The following is a 20,560-nucleotide window of genomic DNA, read 5'->3' as shown; positions in this document are numbered from 1 at the left end:
GGGAGAGGAGGTTTATAGAAAATTCATCCTACGGAGGGAGAGATCGAGGTGCCTGGGACACTGACTGACAGTGGGCAGAGGATAAAGCTTTTGAGTGAAATACATGGTGTTGTCCTTGAAATATCCTATTAGTCAATCACTGAGGTTCAGGTCATCAAAGTGGATTAAAAAACGAAACAAGACAATCTACCCTTTGAGGATTTATTACAAACAGGTCTCAGGGTTAGTTGAAAATTCTTCCCTACCCCCTCACCACATGGGGAGAAAAGCAATGTCAAGGTCAGGAGAGCCCTCAGAAACAAAAATGGAAGCAATGGTGGCCCAGTAGCAAGAGCAGGACAGCCTTAATATCCACCAGGAAGTCCCTGAGTACCTGCGAGCCTGCTAAAGGAAGAGTAAAGTAAGAACTTGGGATCCAGTGAATCCGTTGATTTGAGGTTTAGAGTCAGGAGAGATTCTCATTTTCGCTGCAGTTGCTCATACCCCTGCCTCTCCTCCCTTATCTGGCAGGTCCAAGAAAGGGTAACAGAAACTTCATGCCTCCACACACAATCCGCAGGCCACCTGGAGGCCAGTGGCCGTAACTCTATGACTTCCATGCTCAGCAGACTTATAACTCTATATGTTATTAAGAAGTTACAGACTTTCAACTCTATCTATAACTTATGGGAATAGAAGCCATAACTCTTCTTACAAGAAGAGAACTTAGCTCTAATTGCTAATATTCCAGCAAAGAGACTATAGCTTGAACATATCTGTGCTTTGCTGTTTTTGAAAAGGAGTAAATATCATTGAATGCAGTCTTGAACCTAAGTCCTGATGCTTGATAGCAACGATAATAAAAATACGAAGATATAAGCTTTTATTTTTAAAAAAGTTAATTCACAATTACTTTCATAAATATATCATTATCAAATTAATACAGTGCTGTCTCTATGTTTAGGGAAAGTATTTCCAGAGAGCTCAGGTTACCTCACTGAAAGCATGGCATGAATAAGACAAATGTCATAAGTAATATACTAGTAAAAGCCAGGTGGCTTTGAAAAGGCAACACTTGCTTCTGTAGGCACAGGCTCCATTCTTATATCTGGCAATAGCTACAACTATATGCTGTTGGTTCCAAAGTAACAGGCCAGGAACTCAGTGTTGCTTACCACAGCCACTGGAAAATAATTTGGTAATATTTTCTTCATTCACTCATATGTCCAATAAACGTTTCCTGAATGCCTACCATGAGCCAGAAACTGTTTTGACACCAGGGAATACAGCAATGATCGAAAGAGACTAACTCCCTGCCCTCCTGGAGCTTATATTCCAGTTGAAGAAATAAGTAAAATATATAGTTTGTTCACCAGTGATAAGTACAATGGAGAAAAAGTAGGAAAGAGGATGGGAGGGAGGCTGTGGTGCAGGCCTCCAATTTAAACAGAGCGGTCAAAGGAAACCTCACTGAGATGATATTTAAGCAAAGACCTGGGAAGGAGGTACAGGAGTGACATAAGGATGGGACACAAAGGTCCAGAAAGAGTGAACAGAGAGTGCAAAGGCCCTAAGTCAGAAGGCCTGATGGGTCCACAAACAGTAAGGAGGTCAGTTTGACTGGGAAGCACAAAGTGAAGGAGAGAATAGTGGGAGATAAGGTCAGAGAGTAATAACAGGACAGGTTACATAGAGCCTTAAAGGCTATTGTAAAGGTCTGCCTTTACTTTCAGAGCTATTGGAGGGTTTAGAGTGGAGAAGTGTTGTGATCTACCTTAATTTTTAACTGGATCGGTCTGCCTAGATGGTAGCCAGGCAGAGATGGTAGAAAGACAACAGCAAAGTAGGAAGACCAGTTGTAAAGCTGCTACAATAACCCAGGGGAGATGCCGCTGGCTAGGACCAGGGTGCTAGCAACGGAACAGTAAGAAGTGTCAGAGTCCAGACATATTTTAAAGATAGGTTTGGTTGATAGATTAGATGAGAAAGGATGCATTGGAAGCACGGTGCTGCCATTAACTGAGACAATGAAAGTCTTTAGGAAGAACAAGTTTCAGGGGGAAAGATCAAGAGTTGTTTTGGAAATGTTAAATTTAAAACACGAAAGATGCCCAATACCTGACTGAACTTGTAGATTTGGAGTCAGGGAAGAAAGGTGGACCTTTCTCCCCTGACTCCAAATAAGGGATATAAATTCTGAAGTTGTCCATATATACATGGCTTTTAAAGCCGCGGAGACTGGATAACAGAGAACAGAAAAGATTCAAGGACCTAGTCCTGGGCGCTCCAAGATCAGTGTGGAGCATTCAAGCCAGACTAACCCGAGCTTCACCTCAGTAAGCTCAGACTCTTAATCATTTTCTATCTTCAGAGCCCAGACAGTACATGGGATATTGTGGGTGGCAAACAGCGGTATAGTTCAACAAAAATTTAACTTTGTTCCAGCCTAATTGGTAGGAGCTGGGGAAACAGCAATGAACGAATGTAAATTCCTGACACCTGCATTCTAACGAGTGGGCCAGGGAAGATAACCGGTGGCAAAACCAGAAAATTAACGAAATAGCTTTCCCAGGAACCTATAACGCCAACCTAACATATAAATAAAGAAAAGTCGGACTGGGGCTTATGCGCGACCCTCTCTGGTGGCTATCCTTCCCCCGCTGGAGCCAGGTCAATGCAAACCTCGCTCCTAAACGGTTTTCACCGGCATCCAGCGCAGACGCGCCATTAATCAGGGTCCTGAGGTCCAGAGGGCAAGAGTAAACTCCGCCAGCTAGGGGAGAGGGCGGCAGGGAGAGATGACTGGGACCTTATCTGAACTGCCGACCCGCCCCCGCGGACGCCGGACCTCCCAGGGCCCCGTAGCCTCACCCCACAGTCCATCTGTCCGCCTGTGGCTCTATCCGGCAGCAGGTGGGCTGGTTTCTATAGAACTAAGACAGCGCTTAAACCTACCCGCTCCCCCGCGCGGTAGCTCCCGTACGCAGGCGCACCCGTGGCAGGGCATGCCGGGAATCACAGTTTTCCCGGCCCTGGAGGGCCCTCCGCCCCGGGCGGGACCCAGGCCGCTACCCGGGGGCGCGCACGGAGCGCGCAGCCCCGTGACCCGCACGACTACAGATCTTCGTTGTGCTCGCGAGCGGGGCACGCCGGGATAGGTAGTTTCAGCGCACTCACGTCCCGGAGGTCCTGCGGCGTCCGCTTTGCCGAATTACCCATCCCATGCCGGTGAGCGTGCGGCGTTTGGGTCATTTGACACATACCCTGCATCCGGTCAGAGTCCAAGAGAAGAAAATATTTTTAGTTTTAGAAGGATGAAAGTATCAAGTAACTTACGAACGACAGGAAAATAAGATTTTGTTAATGAGCATAAAAAATGGTAAAAATACCGAGCTCAAACATTCTCATTGAAGAAAAAAACAAGCCCCTCTTCATCCTCATTCATCATGGCCAGACCGAGAGTAAAACACATGTCTGCTCCCTGGTTTTTTGTCTCTTCAGCATAATTTATTTCTTGCTTTGTCTACAGGTGAGTAGGTATTTCTGTTTGACTGTAAGTAGCTGCGAAACGAGAGAGAGCACCGAGAATAAAACTGCAGTCGTTTCTGAGTTTGGCTGTAAGACTGGGAATTCACACTTACCGGGAAGTCTTCTACAGTGAAAAGGCAACGCGGCTTTGCTTTAGGTAGCTGGACAGAACACCTTTTACCAGCACCAGGGCAATTAATGTATTCTTCTCGTCTCTCTGGGGTTGCAGCTGAGAACAACTTTAGCCCTCAAGTGAATGCAGTCAGATCCGAGATGAGTCCTCCTTTGCTTAGCGAGTGGCTGGCTGAACTGATCTGGCAATTCTTATTCTGATAGACGAGACTCACGTGAGATGGAGAGAATGTCCAAACCACAGCTGTAAGGCATACTCATCAAACTGTAGGTCCATTCGGTGAAGGAGAAACGAGCACCGCAAACGTTATTCAGGTGAAGGGGCCAAATAAAGCTTTTAATATGAAAAGTGGAACAGTATTTTAGAGCGTCAATACAAAGAGCCAATTACTCGTAAGTTTTCGCTTGCAGTGACCTCTGATTTATGGATGAAGATGGGGGATACATGTATGCACCCGGTAGATAATCTGCACACTTCAGTGTAATGAGAGTTTTCACCTTCTCCTTGACTGTCCATGTTAAACAGCAGTCAGGGAGCCAAATTGATTAAATTTAGTGTTTTTAATTTATTTTTCTCTGTCTACCATTTGGTAAACCACATTAGAACTTAAGTCAGGCAATTACAGAGTTAAAGAATCTGAAGTCGTCAATAAACTAATTCATCTGTTAGAGAAGGGGTTTCTGGACACCTGAGAATTTACTATATTAAAAGTCTGGGGTTTTTTTGTTTTGCGGTACGTTGGCCTCCCACTGTCATGGCCTCTCCCGTCTCGGACCACAGGCTCCGGACACGCAGGCTCAGCGGCCACGGCTCACGGGCCCAGCCGCTCCGCGGCACGTGGGCTCCTCCCGGACCGGGGCACGAAACCGCGTCCCCTGCATCGGCAGACGGACCCTCAACCACTGCGCCAACAGGGAAGCCCTAAAAGTCTTTTTTTATTCTAAGTGCCTGAACGTATTGATTTTTTTTTCTATTTCCCTCTTGATTTTCAATTGATAAATAGTTTCACACTTGTTGACCCCACTCAAAAACAAGGTCTTTTCAACCATGGAAATCCTAGGGATTCCATGAGGACCATCCTCTCTCATGACTACTATGATAGCCTTCTAACTGGTTTTCTGATCACTCTTCCCAAAGCATCCTTCATATAGCTACTAAAATGATCTTTTGAGAAAGTAAATCTGATTATCTTATTCCTTTGCTTAAAAACATTTAATAGTTCCCCACTTGAACTTTTAGTTTCCCAATGAACAGTATGAAGCCCAAGTTTCTAATGGCTTCAGCCTCATCCACCAGCCTCATCTGCATCTGGCCCCCCAAGGGAACCTTGAATTCAAGCCTACAGGCACGTCTTTGTGCTTGCAGGCTCTGCGCCCTCCGCCAGGCATGCCCTGCCTCTTATCAGTGTGGTGAATTCAACAGAAATGTAACCTCTTCTGTAGAGCCATTCTGTTCCCTCCCAAAGTGTTTATTGTACAGCATAATTGTCAGTGTGCCTTACCTCCCCTTGATTAGGCTGTAGGCTACTTGAGGACAGGACCTTTGTTCTCTTTATTTTGATTTTTAAATTTTCAACAGCAAGCACAATGCTTGGCAGACAGTAGAGGCTTGGTAAGTCCTTGTTTAGTGAATGAATTAATGAATAAATTTTGAATGCTTCTACAGAGGCTATGTCTCACTCTCCTGACTAATCTTATATAATCATGGTACAGTGATCAAAACTAAGAAATTAGTACTGGTATGATACAGTTAATGAAACAACAAACTGCATTTGGATTTCATCAGTTTACCCACTAATGTCTTTTTTCTGTTTCAGGATGCAGTCCAGGAGCCTACATTGCATTTACTTGTCCTGTCTCCTTCCTCAGCCTTTGTCTTTCATGACCTTAGGATCTTTGAAGACTACTGGTCAGTTATTTTGTAAAATGTCCCTCAATTTGGGTTTGTCACGATTTCTCATGACTAGATTGAGGTTATGCAATTTGGGAAAAATACCACAGAAGTGATATTGTGTACTTCTTGGTGCCTCATATTCGGGGGGACATGATATGCCTGCCTTATTACTGTTTAAGTTAATATTCATCCCTTGCTTATGGTGATGCCTGTTAGATTTCTCCAGTAATCTTACTGTGTTCTTCTCTTTAACTAATAAGTATTTGGGGAGAGACACTTCAAGCCTGTGCAAATATCCTGTTTCTCCTTAAACTTTCACCTACTAAATTTAGCTGGTTTTTCTTGCTAACAGCTTTTATGGTGTGTTAATGGTGGCTTTCTATTTTCCTCATTTACTAGTTTGAGTTCTTTTGTAGAGATGAGTTGTATGTTTTCTCCCATTTATTTATTTATTCAGTTATTTACATCAGTATGAGCTTATGGATATTTATTTTATTCTTTGGGTTATAATTCAATACCATTATTCTTTTATTTCTGAAATCGTTCCAGCTTTGGCCATTCAGAGACCATTAAGGAGCCACTGTGTCTCTTTTTTTTTTTTCTTTAAGCACTACCCTACTTTCTATCATTGCACGATTTCCAGGCTCATCTTGTATTTTCCTGGCCCAGCCCTAGATTCAACCACTTCTTCAAGGAGCCCTGTTTCTTTTTATTAAAGAATGGTATTTAAAATCTGAATGATAGGCTATCACTGCTTCTAGTTCCTCTCAGAAGACAGAGATAGGAAATATATGTATAAATACCACCCCATGCATACACATTAATATATCTATATTTCTGTATCTATCTGTGTATATATATATATATGTTTTACATGTATGTAAATGTGTGGATATATAAATAAGACCTGAGTTCATACTGATATTCCCACTCAAATCCAGCACCACAGTTTATTCTAACTTTTGCCCTTTCTTTTAACTTCCTTCTGTGACTGTGGGAAACCTGGCTCTCAATATCCACAATACATCTACTTGCATGTTCAACCCTAGTACACATATAAAGCAGTTTTAAAAATTGCTAATCCATACCAGATAAGAAACACATTTAAAACTAGAGCATGTTGCTTGGGCACAGATCTTTTTGTCTTTAGCCTTATAGCACCCAGTCCAAACACCATTTTCCAAAGTTACTTGGGTCACTCCTTTCTTCTCCACCTGCTTCAGGGTGGCTATTTGATTTATTTGTAATACAGTTAGATTTATATGTCCCAGTCTGCATTCCAGCTTGTGTTCAGTCCAAATCCTGGTTGGTTTTATCTAATTTCCATATGGCAAAATGTACCATTTGTGGTACATTTTGAGTACCACAGTCCAACGAGTTTCAACAAATTATTAGAGTTTTCTATCGCCCACCACAGTTGTATACAGAAGTTTCCTCACCCTCAAAATTCCATCATTCTACCCCTTAATAGTCAATGCCCCCCCACCTCCCAGCCTCTGACAACTACTGATATGTTTTCCATACCCATAATTTTGCTTTTCCAAAATGTCATGTTAATGCAGTCATACCCTTTGGGTCTGACCTCTTTCATTTAGCAAATGCATTTAAGATTTATCCATGTTGTTGCATAAATCAATAATTCATTTTGGGGCTTCCCTGGTGGCGCAGTGGTTGAGAGTCCGCCTGCCGATGCAGCGGACACGGGTTCGTGCCCCGGTCCAGGAAGATCCCACATGCCGCGGAGCGGCTGGGCCCGTGAGCCATGGCCGCTGAGCCTGCGCGTCCAGAGCCTGTGCTCCACAACGGGAGAGGCCACAACAGTGAGAGGCCCGCGTACTGCAAAAAAAAAAATACATTTTTATAGCTGACTAGCATTCCACTGTATTGATATATCAGTTTGCTTATTCATTCACTGGTTGAAGGACATCTCAGTTGTTTCCAGTTTGGGGGGTGGTGGTTGTTAATAAAGCTTCTATAAATATTTGCATAGAAGTTTTTGTGTAAAAATAAATTTTTCATTTCTCTTGGATTAGACACTTAGGAGTGGGATTGCTGGATTATATAGTAGGTATATGTTTAAATTTGTAAGACACTGCCAAACTGCTTTCCACAGTGGCTCTACCATCTTGCATATACTTCAACAATGTATGGCATTCCCAGTTGCTCCTCATCCTTGTCCACACTTGATAGTGTCAGTATTTTTTTTTTCTTTAGCCATTCTAGTAAGTGTGTAGTGGTATCTTGTGGCTTAATTCACATCTCCTCAGTGACTAATAATGTTGAACATATTTTCATAAGCTTATTTGACATGAATGTATCTTTTATAATAATTTGTCTGTTCATACCATTTGCCCATTTTAAAAATGGGGTAGTTTTTTTCTGATAAATTTTTTGAGATACAAGTCCTTTATCAAAATGTGATTTGACAACACTTTCTCTTAGTCTGTGGCTTGTCTTTTCATTCTCTGAATGGTGTTTTGCAGAGCAAAAGTTTTTAATTTTGATAGAACCAACTTACCAGTTTTTTTTCTTTTATGTATTGCTCTTTAGGTGTCATACCTAAAAATTCCTTGCCTAACCCTAGGTCATGCAGATTTTTTCTTATGATTTCTTCTGGAAGTTGTACCATTTTGTGTTTTACTTTTAGGTCTATGATCTAGAGTTATTTTTTAAAATTAGGTATGAGGTATAAGTTGTTTTGTTTTTGGTTATGGACATCCAATTATTCTAGCACTATTGTTGGGAAGATTATCCATCCTTTCTTCTAATGCAACACTGTCTTTGGTTAGTGTAGTTTACAATATTTCTTGAAATCAGAAAGTGTAGTCTTCCAACTTTGTTCTTCTTTTTCAACTTTATTTTGGCTATTCTAATTCTTTTGCTTTTCTCTAGAAATTTAAAAATCAACTTGTTGATACCAACAAAAAATTCTGCTAAGGTTTTGATGGGGAATATGCTGAATCTGTATATCAAGTTGGAGAGAATTTAGGATTAATATTATTGAGTCTCAATCCACAAACATGATATATCTCTCTACTTATTTAAGTCTTCTTTGATTTATTTTATCAGTATTTTATAGTTTTCAGCATATAGATCCTATTCATAGTTTGATTTATATCTATGTTTTCTTTTTTTGGTGCTATTGTAAATATTGTTTAAAAAATTTTAAAATCCAAGTTAGTTTATAGAAATGTAATTGGCTTTTGTATTTATCTCTTATCCTGTGACTTTGGTAAATTCACTTACTAGTTTTAGGAACTGTTTTTGCTATAATTGGGGGGATTTTCTATGTAAAAATCCTGTCATTTTACCCCTTACAATCTGAAATGACTTTATTTTTCTCACCTTGTTGCACTGGCTAGGACTTTCACTGTGGTGTTGAATAGGAGTGGTGAAAGGAGATTATCTTTACCATGTTCCCATTAAGTTTGATATTAATTGTAAATTTTTTATGGTTATCCTTTATCAGGTTAAGGAATTTTCCTTCCATTTCTAGTTTGTTGAGAGTTTTTATTATGAAGCGATGTTGAATTTTGTCAAATGCTATTGAGATAATCATGTTTTATTTGGGTTTTTTTCTTCTTTAGTCTGGTAATCTGGTGAATTACACTGCATTTTCAGAAGTTGAATCAACCTTGTATTCCTAGGTTTTGCCCGACTTCGTCATTCTGTATTATTTTTGTTATATATGCCTAGATTTGATTTGCTAATAGTTTTTCTTTTAATTTTTATTTTATATTGGACTATAGTTGATTTACAATGTTGTGTTACTTTCAGGTGTACACAAAGTGATTCAATTATACATATACGTATATTTATTCTTTTTCAGATTCTTTTCCCATATAGGTTATTACAGAATATTGAGTAGAGTTCCCTGTGCTATTCAGTAGGTCCTTATTGATTATCTATTTTTTTGTTTTGTTTTGTTTTGCTTTTTTTGTGGTACGCGGGCCTCTCACTCTTGTGGCCTCTCCCACTGCGAAGCACCGTCTCTGGACGCTCAGGCCCAGCGGCCATGGCTCACGGGCCCAGCCGCTCCGCAGCATGTGGGATCTTCCTGGACCGGGGCACGAACCCGTATCTCCTGCATCGGCAGGCGGACTCTCAACCACTGCGCCACCAGGGAAGCCCTGATTATCTATTTTATATTTAGTAGTGTGTATATGTTAATCCCAACCTCCTAATTTATCCCTTCCTGCAAGCTTTTCCCTTTGGTAACCATAAGTTTGTTTTCTAAGTCTGTGAGTGTTTCTGTTTTGTAAATAAGTTCATTTGTATCATCTTTTCAGATTCCACATATAAGTGATATCATATGATATTTGTCTTTCTCTATCTGACTTACTTCACTTAGTATGATAATCTTTAGGCCCATGCAGGTTGCTGCAAATGGCATTATTTCATTCATTTTTATGGCTGAGTTATATTCCATTTATATATGTACCATATCTTATTGCTAATAGTTTATTGAGGATTTTTGTATCTATGTTTGTGGGGGGATACTGGTATTTATTTTCAGTTTATTATAATGTGTTTGGTTGTGATATTAGGATAATCCTAGCAGTATAAAATACATGAGAACTGTTTCCTCTTCTTATATTTTCTGAAAGGGATTATTTAGAATTGATATTATTTCTTCCTTAAGTGTTTTTTAGAATTTGCCAGTGAACATTTGGGCCTGGTGTTTTCTCTGTTGAAAGGTTTTGAACTGCAAATTCAGTTTCTTTAATAGCTATAGGACTAGGTTTTTTTCTCTTTTTTTTTGGTATTGCTGTGTTTTTTAGTGAGTTTAAGTAATTTTTGTCTTTTAATAATTGGTCTCTTTTATCTGAGTTGATTTATAGGCATAGAGTTGTTTGCAGTCTTTTTTTATTATCCTTTTATTCTCTGTGGGATCTGTTGTGATAGTTCCTCTTTCATTCCTAATACTGGCAGTTTTTGTCTTCTATTTTCTTGGTCAGTATGGCTAGAGGTTTATCAATTTTATTGATTTTTTTTTCAAAGAACAAGCTTTTGGTTTCATTGATTCTCTCTATTGATTTTCTGTTTTTAAATTTATTGATTTTTTTCTCTCATGTTTATTATTTAAACCAGAACATTTTCAAGAATAAAAAGGGGGTACTATTAATAATTAAACCAAGATAAAAAGCACAAACTGGAAATGTTCCAGGAAAACCAGGGTGTATGGTCACTCAACCTATAGGATATGTGGGATGCGGAAAATGGTAGCTGGGAACCTCTGTGGGAATAAACCTTTACAGTGTATACCTTTTAGTATTATTTTCATTTTTAATCATTTGAATGTATAACCTATTAAAAATAAAATAAATGTACTTCTTTAAATATCTGGCATAAAGTAAGATTTCAATGTATGCTGTTGAATAAACGAATAAATCAGTCGATTAGTTAGCATTGGTGATTACCTGAGTTTCATTGGAGAAAATGGGATAATCATTATATATCCAACTCTGAAATTCTACAACATATGTATCAGAATTGAATGATTAGTTTGCTCTGTATTCCTAACCTGCAGGTTTGGTGACATGAATATTATTATCTCAGACTTGGTTATATTGTTCTCATTATTTATATCTTTCTTTGCCTGTTTTTTGATTTATTTGAAGCATCTTACATATGAAGAAAGAGTAAACTGCAACTTACTGTAGAAAATCGGGAGAAAAGAAAGGGGCATCATTGAGGTCCTGCAGAGGGCATCATTGAGGGTTTCCTCAGCACTGTTCCTTTTCCTCAGAACCTGTGCCTCATCTCCATGGTTACTGTGGGGATTTCCATTTTCATACTTTGCTCTGTATATATGTCTCCAGCACAGCCAGAGTCTTTTCCACATAATTTTTGGCCAAGAGAAGCTGCACAGTAATGGGAAAATTGATGAGAAATAAAATTTATAAAGTGGTTGTTTAGAATTCAATGGGTGAAATGTTATAACTGCAGCAAGGACCTTAGTTCAGTTGTTTCTGAAATTTAGCTGCATTATTGTATATTCAGTACCTCCTTGAGTTCCATGAGTCAATAAATCATATGAATAGAATAAAATTTTTATTTATGGAATGAAAAAAGTTTCTTAAAGAATGATCTGATAAGTTAAATGTAAGTAATGAATTCAGATAAGTGTTCCTATAAATAATAAGAATGCTCCTATTTTTAATAATCAAAGATTAACTCAGCCCTTCAAAACACAAGGCTCTGGAATAAGCTACAGGTCAGTATTACAACAGGAATGTGTCTCATCTAAAATATAGGAAATTTCAGGTGGGTGAAAAAGGTGGAAATCAAAATAATGTTTTACCCAGACATTGAATTCTAAACAGCCAATTTATAGATCTTATTTCTTAGAATATGTTCCATTATTGCTAAGGTTCTATGATTCCTTTATAGACCTCTCATAATTATATTTGGACAGACATGACACCTTGTTACAATAGTGATAATCCCTACAGAATATAAATATATGTATTCCACTAAAAACATTCAAATCGAGATCAAGGTCTCACTTGGATATCTCGGTGAAACAATGATCAAATGGTAAAAGGTTAAATCTTTATAAAACATTATTTATTAAGATTATATGACAAAGTAGAACTGTTTCTCCTCTGGCACTCAACAAATAGAAAAATCCATATTCCCATTGCTTTCTTCTTTGTTTCCTCCATAACAATCAGTACTGAAAACCCACAAAGATAATAAATTCAGTCAAACATATTGATGATAAAATCAAGCTTCTATATTAGCTCTGAAGTGCATACTGTCTCTTGAAACCTTTGACAACTTGGCTGGTTTCATTTTCTACCCCCATGTATTCTCTTCCTGGAAAGTGTCCTGGCTTCTTAAAATAACTGTTCATGGAAAACATTCTTTCTAGATACAGCGCTATGAAGATATAATATTTTTCCTTATATAAGCTCAACAGCTTAATAAAGTCAAAAGGACTACTATTTAATATGATAATAAAGAAATTGAGTTCATATATTCCTTATTCTAGAATTACAGTATTAAAGATTTTTCTTAAACAGAAATCTATCTTTGTTCTAGAAGTATTAACCAATATGCCTGACTCTTTAGCTGTATGATCTTGGGAAAGTTACTAGACTCTCCATATTTTAGTTTCCATATTTGTAAAGTAGAGAGGATTAAGTAAGTTAATAATACCACCAGGATACAATTGTCTATAGGTCTCTCACATTTCTCTATGACTTGTGAAGAAAGGCACTGATTTCCCTTTCTCTGGACTCTCTTTTCAAGAATTTTTTTTTTTTTTTTTTTTTTTTTTTGCGGTTTGCGGGCCTCTCACTGTTGTGGCCTCTCCCGTTGCGGAGCACAGGCTCCGGACGCGCAGACTCAGCGGCCATGGCTCATGGGCCCAGCCGCTCCACGGCATGTGGGATCTTCCCAGACCGGGGCACGAACCCGTGTCCCCTGCATCGGCAGGCGGACTCTCAACCACTGTGCCACCAGGGAAGCCCAAGAATATTTTTAGAGGGAAAATAGAGATAGAGTCTGCCTCTGGAGCAAAGGGAAGGCTTGCTTACCATCCATTATAAAAGATTTGGATTCCCAAAGCTCAGGGATCCCTTCTTGTAACACCATCCACTTCATATGCAATGAGACCCCTCTGGTAATTTGAGGAAAAGGGAACTAATGCAAACATGCTGATCCTTATGCTGCTTGCTGTGTCCAGAGTAACAAAATCCTTTGTCTCTTACCCAGGAGTCTCGTGTCTCTGTCAGCATCCATGAAACTGTGGCAGGATAACTTGTTAGCTTGAAAGTAGGGTAAAATCTGAGACCCTTTACAGTTTTTTGCACATATGACAGTCTTGGAGTCTGGAATGTAGAAAATGTTCAACAAATATTAATATTTATCACCATCAACATTATTTAGAATCAAAAATACTAAGATTTGACCTAGCAATTATACTTCTGGGAATTTGTCAGGCTGAAAGTTGTGAGATATGTGTAAAGTGCTAGATATTAATTGTAAATTCTTAATAAAAATTGGAATAAACATAAATGACCATCCTATAAAAATGCTATCACCACAGTAATACCATCAAACACAGCCATTCTAAAACTCAGTGTCATAAAGCCAAGCATTTATTTTCACACTTGTGATGTCTGTAAGTTGGCTGGGAAAACTCTGCTCCATGTGTCCCCTTCTGGGGCCCAGGCAAAAGGGGACAGTGACTATCTGGGGCATACTCTTCTTGGGAATGATGGAAGAACAAGAGGGCAAGCCCAATTGCACGAGCACGTTTCAAGCCTCTGCTTGTGTCACATCTGATAATATCCTAATGGTCAAAGCAAGTAACAGCCAAGCCCGAAGTCAAGACATGGGAAATTATACCAAGACCACCACAAAGCCATGGTAAGGATGTTCAATGTACTATAGAAGAGTGAAAGATTGGAATCCACAATTTACTCTACCATAATCAATAGGAAAGTAGCTAACTAAGTACAGTGTATTCATACTAAGCAGCCATCAGAAAGAATGAGTGAATCTGAATGTTCTAAAATGGAAAATGTATACAATACATTACTGAACGAAAAGAACAAATTGTGAGATATGCATATGATCTATTTTCATTTAAAAGAAAAACCTTTGAATACATGTATTTATTTTATATGGACAATAAAGAGCTTGAATAGATATACAAACCGTTAGTATTTATCTTCAGGATTGGAATTGGGAGATGAGGGATAAATTCCTTCCACTTTATGCTTTATGCACTTTTGTATTATTAGAAAAAATGTTTTATAAATATGTTTTACTTTTGTAATAAAAAACCTCATAAAGATAAGACAAAAAGTACTAAAAGAAAATGACAAAAATGTTTTTAGCTTCCAGGTATTTTTTAGTTGATGTCTCATTTTTCATTCCCTTTCCCCAGTATACATAAGAATAAAATAATTCTAATACCTAGAAGATTTTCGTCTCAGATCCTGCCCCTACAAAACTTCATTCTGCTTCAGAAATGATTTGTTTCATTCCACATAATCACCCTTAGACTTATGTGATACATTTTGATCCTGTTGGGTCTCTCGGTAGAGCAGAGAATTCCTAATAATATTTAAGGATTTTCTGAGTTTCTTGACATTTATTTCAGATATGTAGTTTTTCTGTTTTAAAATTCCCATTTGGTTCTTTTTTGTTATTACTATAGTTTCTATTTCTTTTTTTAAAAAATAAATTTCTTTATTTCTGGCTGTGGTCTTTGTTGCTGCGCCCGGGCTTTCTCTAGCTGTGGCGAGTGGGGGGCTACTCTTCGTTGTGGTGCACGGGCTTCTCGTTGCGGTGGCTTCTCTTGTTGCGGAGCACGGGCTCTAGGCACACGTGCTTCAGTAGTTGTGGCACGTGGCCTCAGTGCTTGTGGCTCGTGGGCTCTAGAGCTCAGGCTCAGTAGCTGTGGCGCACGGACTTAGTTGCCCCACGGCATGTGGGATCTTCCTGGACCAGGGCCTGAACCCATGTCCCCTGCATTGGCAGGAGGATTCTTAACAATTGCACCACCGGGGAAGCCCTAGTTTCTATTTCTTAGTTGAGAAGATCTCTATCTTTTCATCCATTTCAAGTGTTTACCTTTACTTCATGGCGTATTGTTAAAATAGCTACTTTAGAATCTTTGTCTGATGTTTCCACCATCTGTATCAAGAGCCAGCAAACTAAAGCCTGTAAACCAAATCCAACCTATTGTCTGGTATTGTTTGGTTCATGAGCAAAGAATTGTTTTCACACTACAGTTTTAACCAAAGCTAAACTTTTAAATGGTTGGGAAAAAATTTTTTTAAAGGCTAATATTTTGTGATGTGAAAGTTACATGAAATTAAAATTTCACTTTCCATAAATACAAATTTATTGGAACACAGCCATGCTTATTCATCAACATATTGTATGTGACTGCTTTTGTACCACAATGACAGAGCTGAGTTGTTGTGACACAGATCATATGGCCCAAATAACCGAAAATGTTCCTTCCATTTGGCTGTTTACATAAAAAAGTTTGCACCTGATCTGGGTTATCTCAGGCTTTGCATCTGTTGAGTGTCTTTTCCATTAAGAATTGGCCACGTACGTGTTCCTAGTTTTTTGTATGTTGAGTAATTTTGGATTGTATTCTGGACATTTTGAATAATATATAGTGAGACTCTGGGACCTGTTAAAGTCCTCTGGAGAATGTTGATTACTTTTTGATTTAACAGAAATCCACCTAGTTAGGTTCACACTTTAAGCTCTGTCTCAACTTCTGTGGGAGTGGCTCCAATATCATTTCAATTTTTGAAGGCTTTTCTATGCTACTTTACATCTATTCCGTGTGTGTACAGCTCGGTGGTGAGCTTGTGACTTATGTTGGTTCATACACAGAACCAAAGATCTCCTTTAGCTCTCTCCTCTCTGATATTTCCATCATTTTCTCCAACTTTTTAGGGCCCCTTTTCACAGTCTTCTGATTAGAAAGATGGTATTTCTCTCAGAGTTATAGTTGCCCATGGTACTGCACAGTTACACACAACTGGAGTTTTCTTTAGGTTAACACCAGCAGATAAAAGAGAAAAAGAAAAAAAGAAGAAAGGGAAATTAACCCCTGCACAGGCCATTCTTCAAATTTTGAGTCCTCTCCATGGTCCACCTGTTATTTTTCTCCCTGAAGTCCCCAGGTAGTTGCTATTCATATACTGTCCATGGTTTATGTTTGTATAAGGTTTTAGCTCCTGCATGGAATTAAGGGGTTGAGATTTCCAAGGCATAAACACATCCTAAGCAATATCTTAATAATACATATAGCACTATTTGGTAATAATTTTGCTCTAAAATTTTGGACTTCTTGGGATTCAGAATATGCAAAAGGCAATATCATGTTTGATTTACCCAAGACCATCAATCCTCGTGAATCCTGAGAATTTATACTAGAATGTAACAGGTGAATGAATTCCCATGATGAATCCTCATTGACCTGGGTGAAGAGGTTTACAGACCATGATAAATCCAAGTGGACTCAAACGATTTATTCTGTAAGATTAAATATGAGGAGGTTTGTGGTCAGTCAGTGAGGCCAGGACTCTTATTTGCAAGTGACAAGAGGAAGAGAAGAAGAAAATAATTTTTACAAGTCCAGGGGGGATTTAGTGTGGTAGAAAGACCAATGGCCCCCAAAGATGTCCACATCCTAATCCCCAGCACCTGTGGGTATGTTACCTTGCATGGCAAAAGGGACTTCACAGATGAAGATCTTGTCATGGAGAGATTCTCCTGGATTTTCTGGGTTCAAGTAATCACAAGGGACTTTATAAGGGAAAGAGGAAGGCAGGAGTGTCAGAATTATAGAAGAAGATGACATAATGGAAGCAGGGGTCAGAGAGAGAGAGAGCGAGCTTTGAAAATGGAGGAAAGGGCCATGAGCCAAAGAATTCAGGTAGCTTCTAGAATCTGGAAAAAGCAAGGAACCAGATTCTCCTCTAGAGTCTCCAGAAGGAACAAGTCCTGTCAATAACTTGACTTTAGCCCAGTGAGACTGATTTTGGATTTCTGCCCTCCAGAACTGTAAGGTAATAAATTATATTGTTTTAAGCTACTAAATTTGTAGCAATTTGTTATGGCAGTAATAGGAAACAAATACAGTTAGCTCAGCCACAAAATGGATCCATTGACTTAAATTATTATTAGCAAGGCTAGGGCCCAACCCCTCCCTCTCTCTCCCTCCCTCCCCCCCAACTTCCACCAACTTACTCTTCCTTCTGTTTATCCCTACTTGACCTCATTTCTATTGCAGATACAGGCTTTTCCCACATGGTAAGGAACCTGGCTGTAAGCAGCACCAATTTCACCTCTTTCTAGCCCTGTGTCTTTGGAGTCAAATGGGACTTTATGCCCTAGAGCCATTTAGAATCTCAGAGGAGGACTTTAATTGGCTTGGCTAGGGTCAGGCGCCCAACCATTGAACCAATTATCCCAATAAATGGAAGAGGAAATAATGATAAGCCAGAACTGCCTGAGTCACCTGCAGACCCCTCCCCTGAAACTATGTGGAAGGTAATGAAATGGCAGTCCCACTAGAAGCAAGTGGAAAAAGTAACAAATTCTCTGAAGGAGAAAGGGGTGCATTCAGACAAAGTGAACAAATGTCCACGACAACTAGTCATTTTACTAGCTAGACCCAGCAAGGATAATGTCAATACATAAACCTGAATTTCCATTGAGACTACCAACTAAGACCACAGTCCATCTCCTTTTCTATCAACGTGGCTGCACTCACTTGCTCACATCCCCAGATGCTCAGTTAATGTTAGATTTTGCGTTAAGTGACAGTAAACTGAAAATAACAGTGGCTTAAATAAGATGGTGTAGGGGAGGGATTGTTTCTCGGTCATGTAAATGAAGTCAGGAGGTGGACACTTCAGGGCTGGAAGATGCTCCTTGGTGCCAGGGTTCTAGACATTTCTTGTCTACCATCCATAAAAGGGACTTCCACGTTATGTTTCCAGATGGCTCCTCAGGCTCTAACCATCATTTTTGTACCACACAAGGCAGAAAAGAAGAAATAAAGAGGAGCACCTCTCCTTCCTAAAGATATTTCCTGGAAGTTAAACACATCCAGTTGATCAAAATATAGTCACATAGCCTGGTTCTCAAGCCACAGGCTTATTTCGTGAAAGCTACTGGAAAATATATTTTTTAACATCGTTATTGGAATATAATTGCTTTACAATGTTGTGTTAGTTTCTGCTGTATAACAAAGTGAATCAGTTACATGCATACATATATCCCCATATCCCCTCCCTCTTGCGCCTCCCTCCCACCCTCCCTATCCCACCCATCTAGGTGGTCAAAAAGCACCGAGCTGATCTCCCTGTGCTATGCAGCTGCTTCCCACTAACTATTTTACATTTGGTAGTGTATATACATCAATGCTACTCTTTCACTTCGTCCCAGCTTACCCTTCCCCCTCCCCGTGTCCTCAAGTCCATTCTTTATGTCTGTCTTTATTCCCGTCCCGCCCCTAGGTTCATCAGAACCATTTTCCTTTTTAGATTCCATATATATGTGTTAGCATATGGTATCTGTTTGTTTTTTTTTAACAACTTTATTGGAGTACAATGGCCCCAAAATGGTACATTAGTTTCTGCTTTATAACAAAGTGAATCATCTATACATATACACGTATCCCCATATCTCCTCCCTCTTGCATCTCCCTCCCATTGTTTTTCTGTTTCTGACTTACTTTACTCTGTATGACAGACTCTAGGTCCATCTACCTCATTACAAATAACTCAATTTCATTTCTTTTTATGGCTGAGTAATATTCCATTGGATATATGTGCCACATCTTCTTTATCCATTCATCTGTTGATGGACATTTAGATTGCTTCCATGTCCTGGTTATTGTAAATAGTGCTGCAATGAACATTGTGGTACATGTCTCTCTTTTTTTTAAAAAAACATCTTTATTGGAGTATAATTGCTTTACATGTTGTGTTAGTTTCTGCTGTACAACAAAGTGCATCAGCTATATGCATAGGTATATCTCCATATCCCCTCCCTCTTGTGTCTCCCTCCCACCCTCCTCACCCCGCCCCTCTAGGTGGTCGCAAAACACCGAGCTGATCTCCCTGTTCTACACAGCTGCTTCCCACTACCTATCTAATTTACAGTTGGTAGTGTATATATGTCATTATCACTCTCTCACTTTGGGTCAGCTTACCCTTCCCCCTCCCTGTATCCTCAAGTCCATACTCTAGTAGGTCTGTGTCTTTATTCCCATCTTACCCCTAGGTTCTTCATGACCATTGTTTTTTGTTTTTTTTTAAGATTCCATATGTATGTGTTAGCATACGGTATTTGATTTTCTCTTTCTGACTTACTTCACTCTGTATGACAGACTCTAGGTCCATCCACCTCACTACAAATAACTCAATTTCGTTTCTTTTTATGGCTGAGTAATATTCCATTGTATATATGTGCCACATCTTCTTTATCCATTCATCTGTTGATGGACACTTAGGTTGCTTCCATGTCCTGGCTATTATAAATAGAGATGCAATGAACATTATGGTATATGACTTTTTTTTTTAATTTTTATTTTTTTATTTTTTGCTTTATAACAAATTTAATCAGTTATACATATACATATGTTCCCATATCCCCTCCCTTTTGCGTCTCCCTCCCACCCTCCCTATCCCACCCCTCCAGGCGGTCACAAAGCACCGAGCTGATCTCCCTGTGCTATGTGGCTGCTTCCCACTAGCTATCTACCTTACGTTTGGTAGTGTATATATGTCCATGCCGCTCTTTCACTTTGTCACAGCTTACCCTTCCCCCTCCCCATATCCTCAACTCCATTCTCTAGTAGGTCTGTGTCTTTATTCCTGTCTTACCCCTATGTTCTTCATGACATTTTTTTTCTTAAATTCCATATATATGTGTCAGCATACAGTATTTGTCTTTCTCTTTCTGACTTACTTCACTCTGTATGACAGACTCTAGGTCCATCCACCTCATTACAAATAGCTCAATTTCATTTCTTTTTATGGCTGAGTAATATTCCATTGTATATATGTGCCACATCTTCTTTACCCATTCATCTGATGATGGACACTTAGGTTGTTTCCATCTCCGGGCTATTGTAAATAGGGCTGCTATGAACATTTTGGTACATGTCTCTTTTTGAATTATGGTTTTCTCAGGGTATATGCCCAGTAGTGGGATTGCTGGGTCATATGGTAGTTCTATTTGCAGTTTTTTAAGAAACCTCCATACCGTTCTCCATTGGCTGTACCAATTCACATTCCCACCAGCAGTGCAAGAGTGTTCCTTTTTTTCCACACCCTCTCCATCATTTATTGTTTCTAGATTTTTTGATGATGGCCATTCTGACTGGTGTGAGATGATATCTCATTGCAGTTTTGATTTGCATTTCTCTAATGAGCAAAGATGTTGAGCATCCATTCATGTGTTTGTTGGCCGTCTGTACATCTTCTGTGGAGAAATGTCTATTTAGGTCGTCTGCCATTTTTGGATTGG

General features: G+C 39.2%; 1 protein-coding gene across 1 annotated transcript in view; it reads right to left on the bottom strand.

Annotated features, from left to right (window-relative positions):
- The window catches only part of CCDC150 (coiled-coil domain containing 150), a 97,359-nt gene extending 94,425 nt beyond the window's left edge, over window positions 1-2,934 (bottom strand). The window contains 1 exon segment of the mRNA XM_081242879.1: window positions 2,851-2,934. Coding sequence (XP_081099005.1) covers window positions 2,851-2,862 — 12 coding nt within the window. The 5' untranslated portion in view covers window positions 2,863-2,934.
- Between the last annotated feature and the right edge of the window lie 17,626 nt (window positions 2,935-20,560).

Source organism: Mesoplodon bidens (assembly GCF_964165515.1).
Source record: "Mesoplodon bidens genome assembly, chromosome: 8".
In the NCBI taxonomy this organism is placed as follows: domain Eukaryota; kingdom Metazoa; phylum Chordata; class Mammalia; order Artiodactyla; family Ziphiidae; genus Mesoplodon; species Mesoplodon bidens.
The sequence above is the reverse complement of the archived record's forward strand: the minus strand, read 5'-3'. Positions and strand labels throughout refer to the sequence as shown.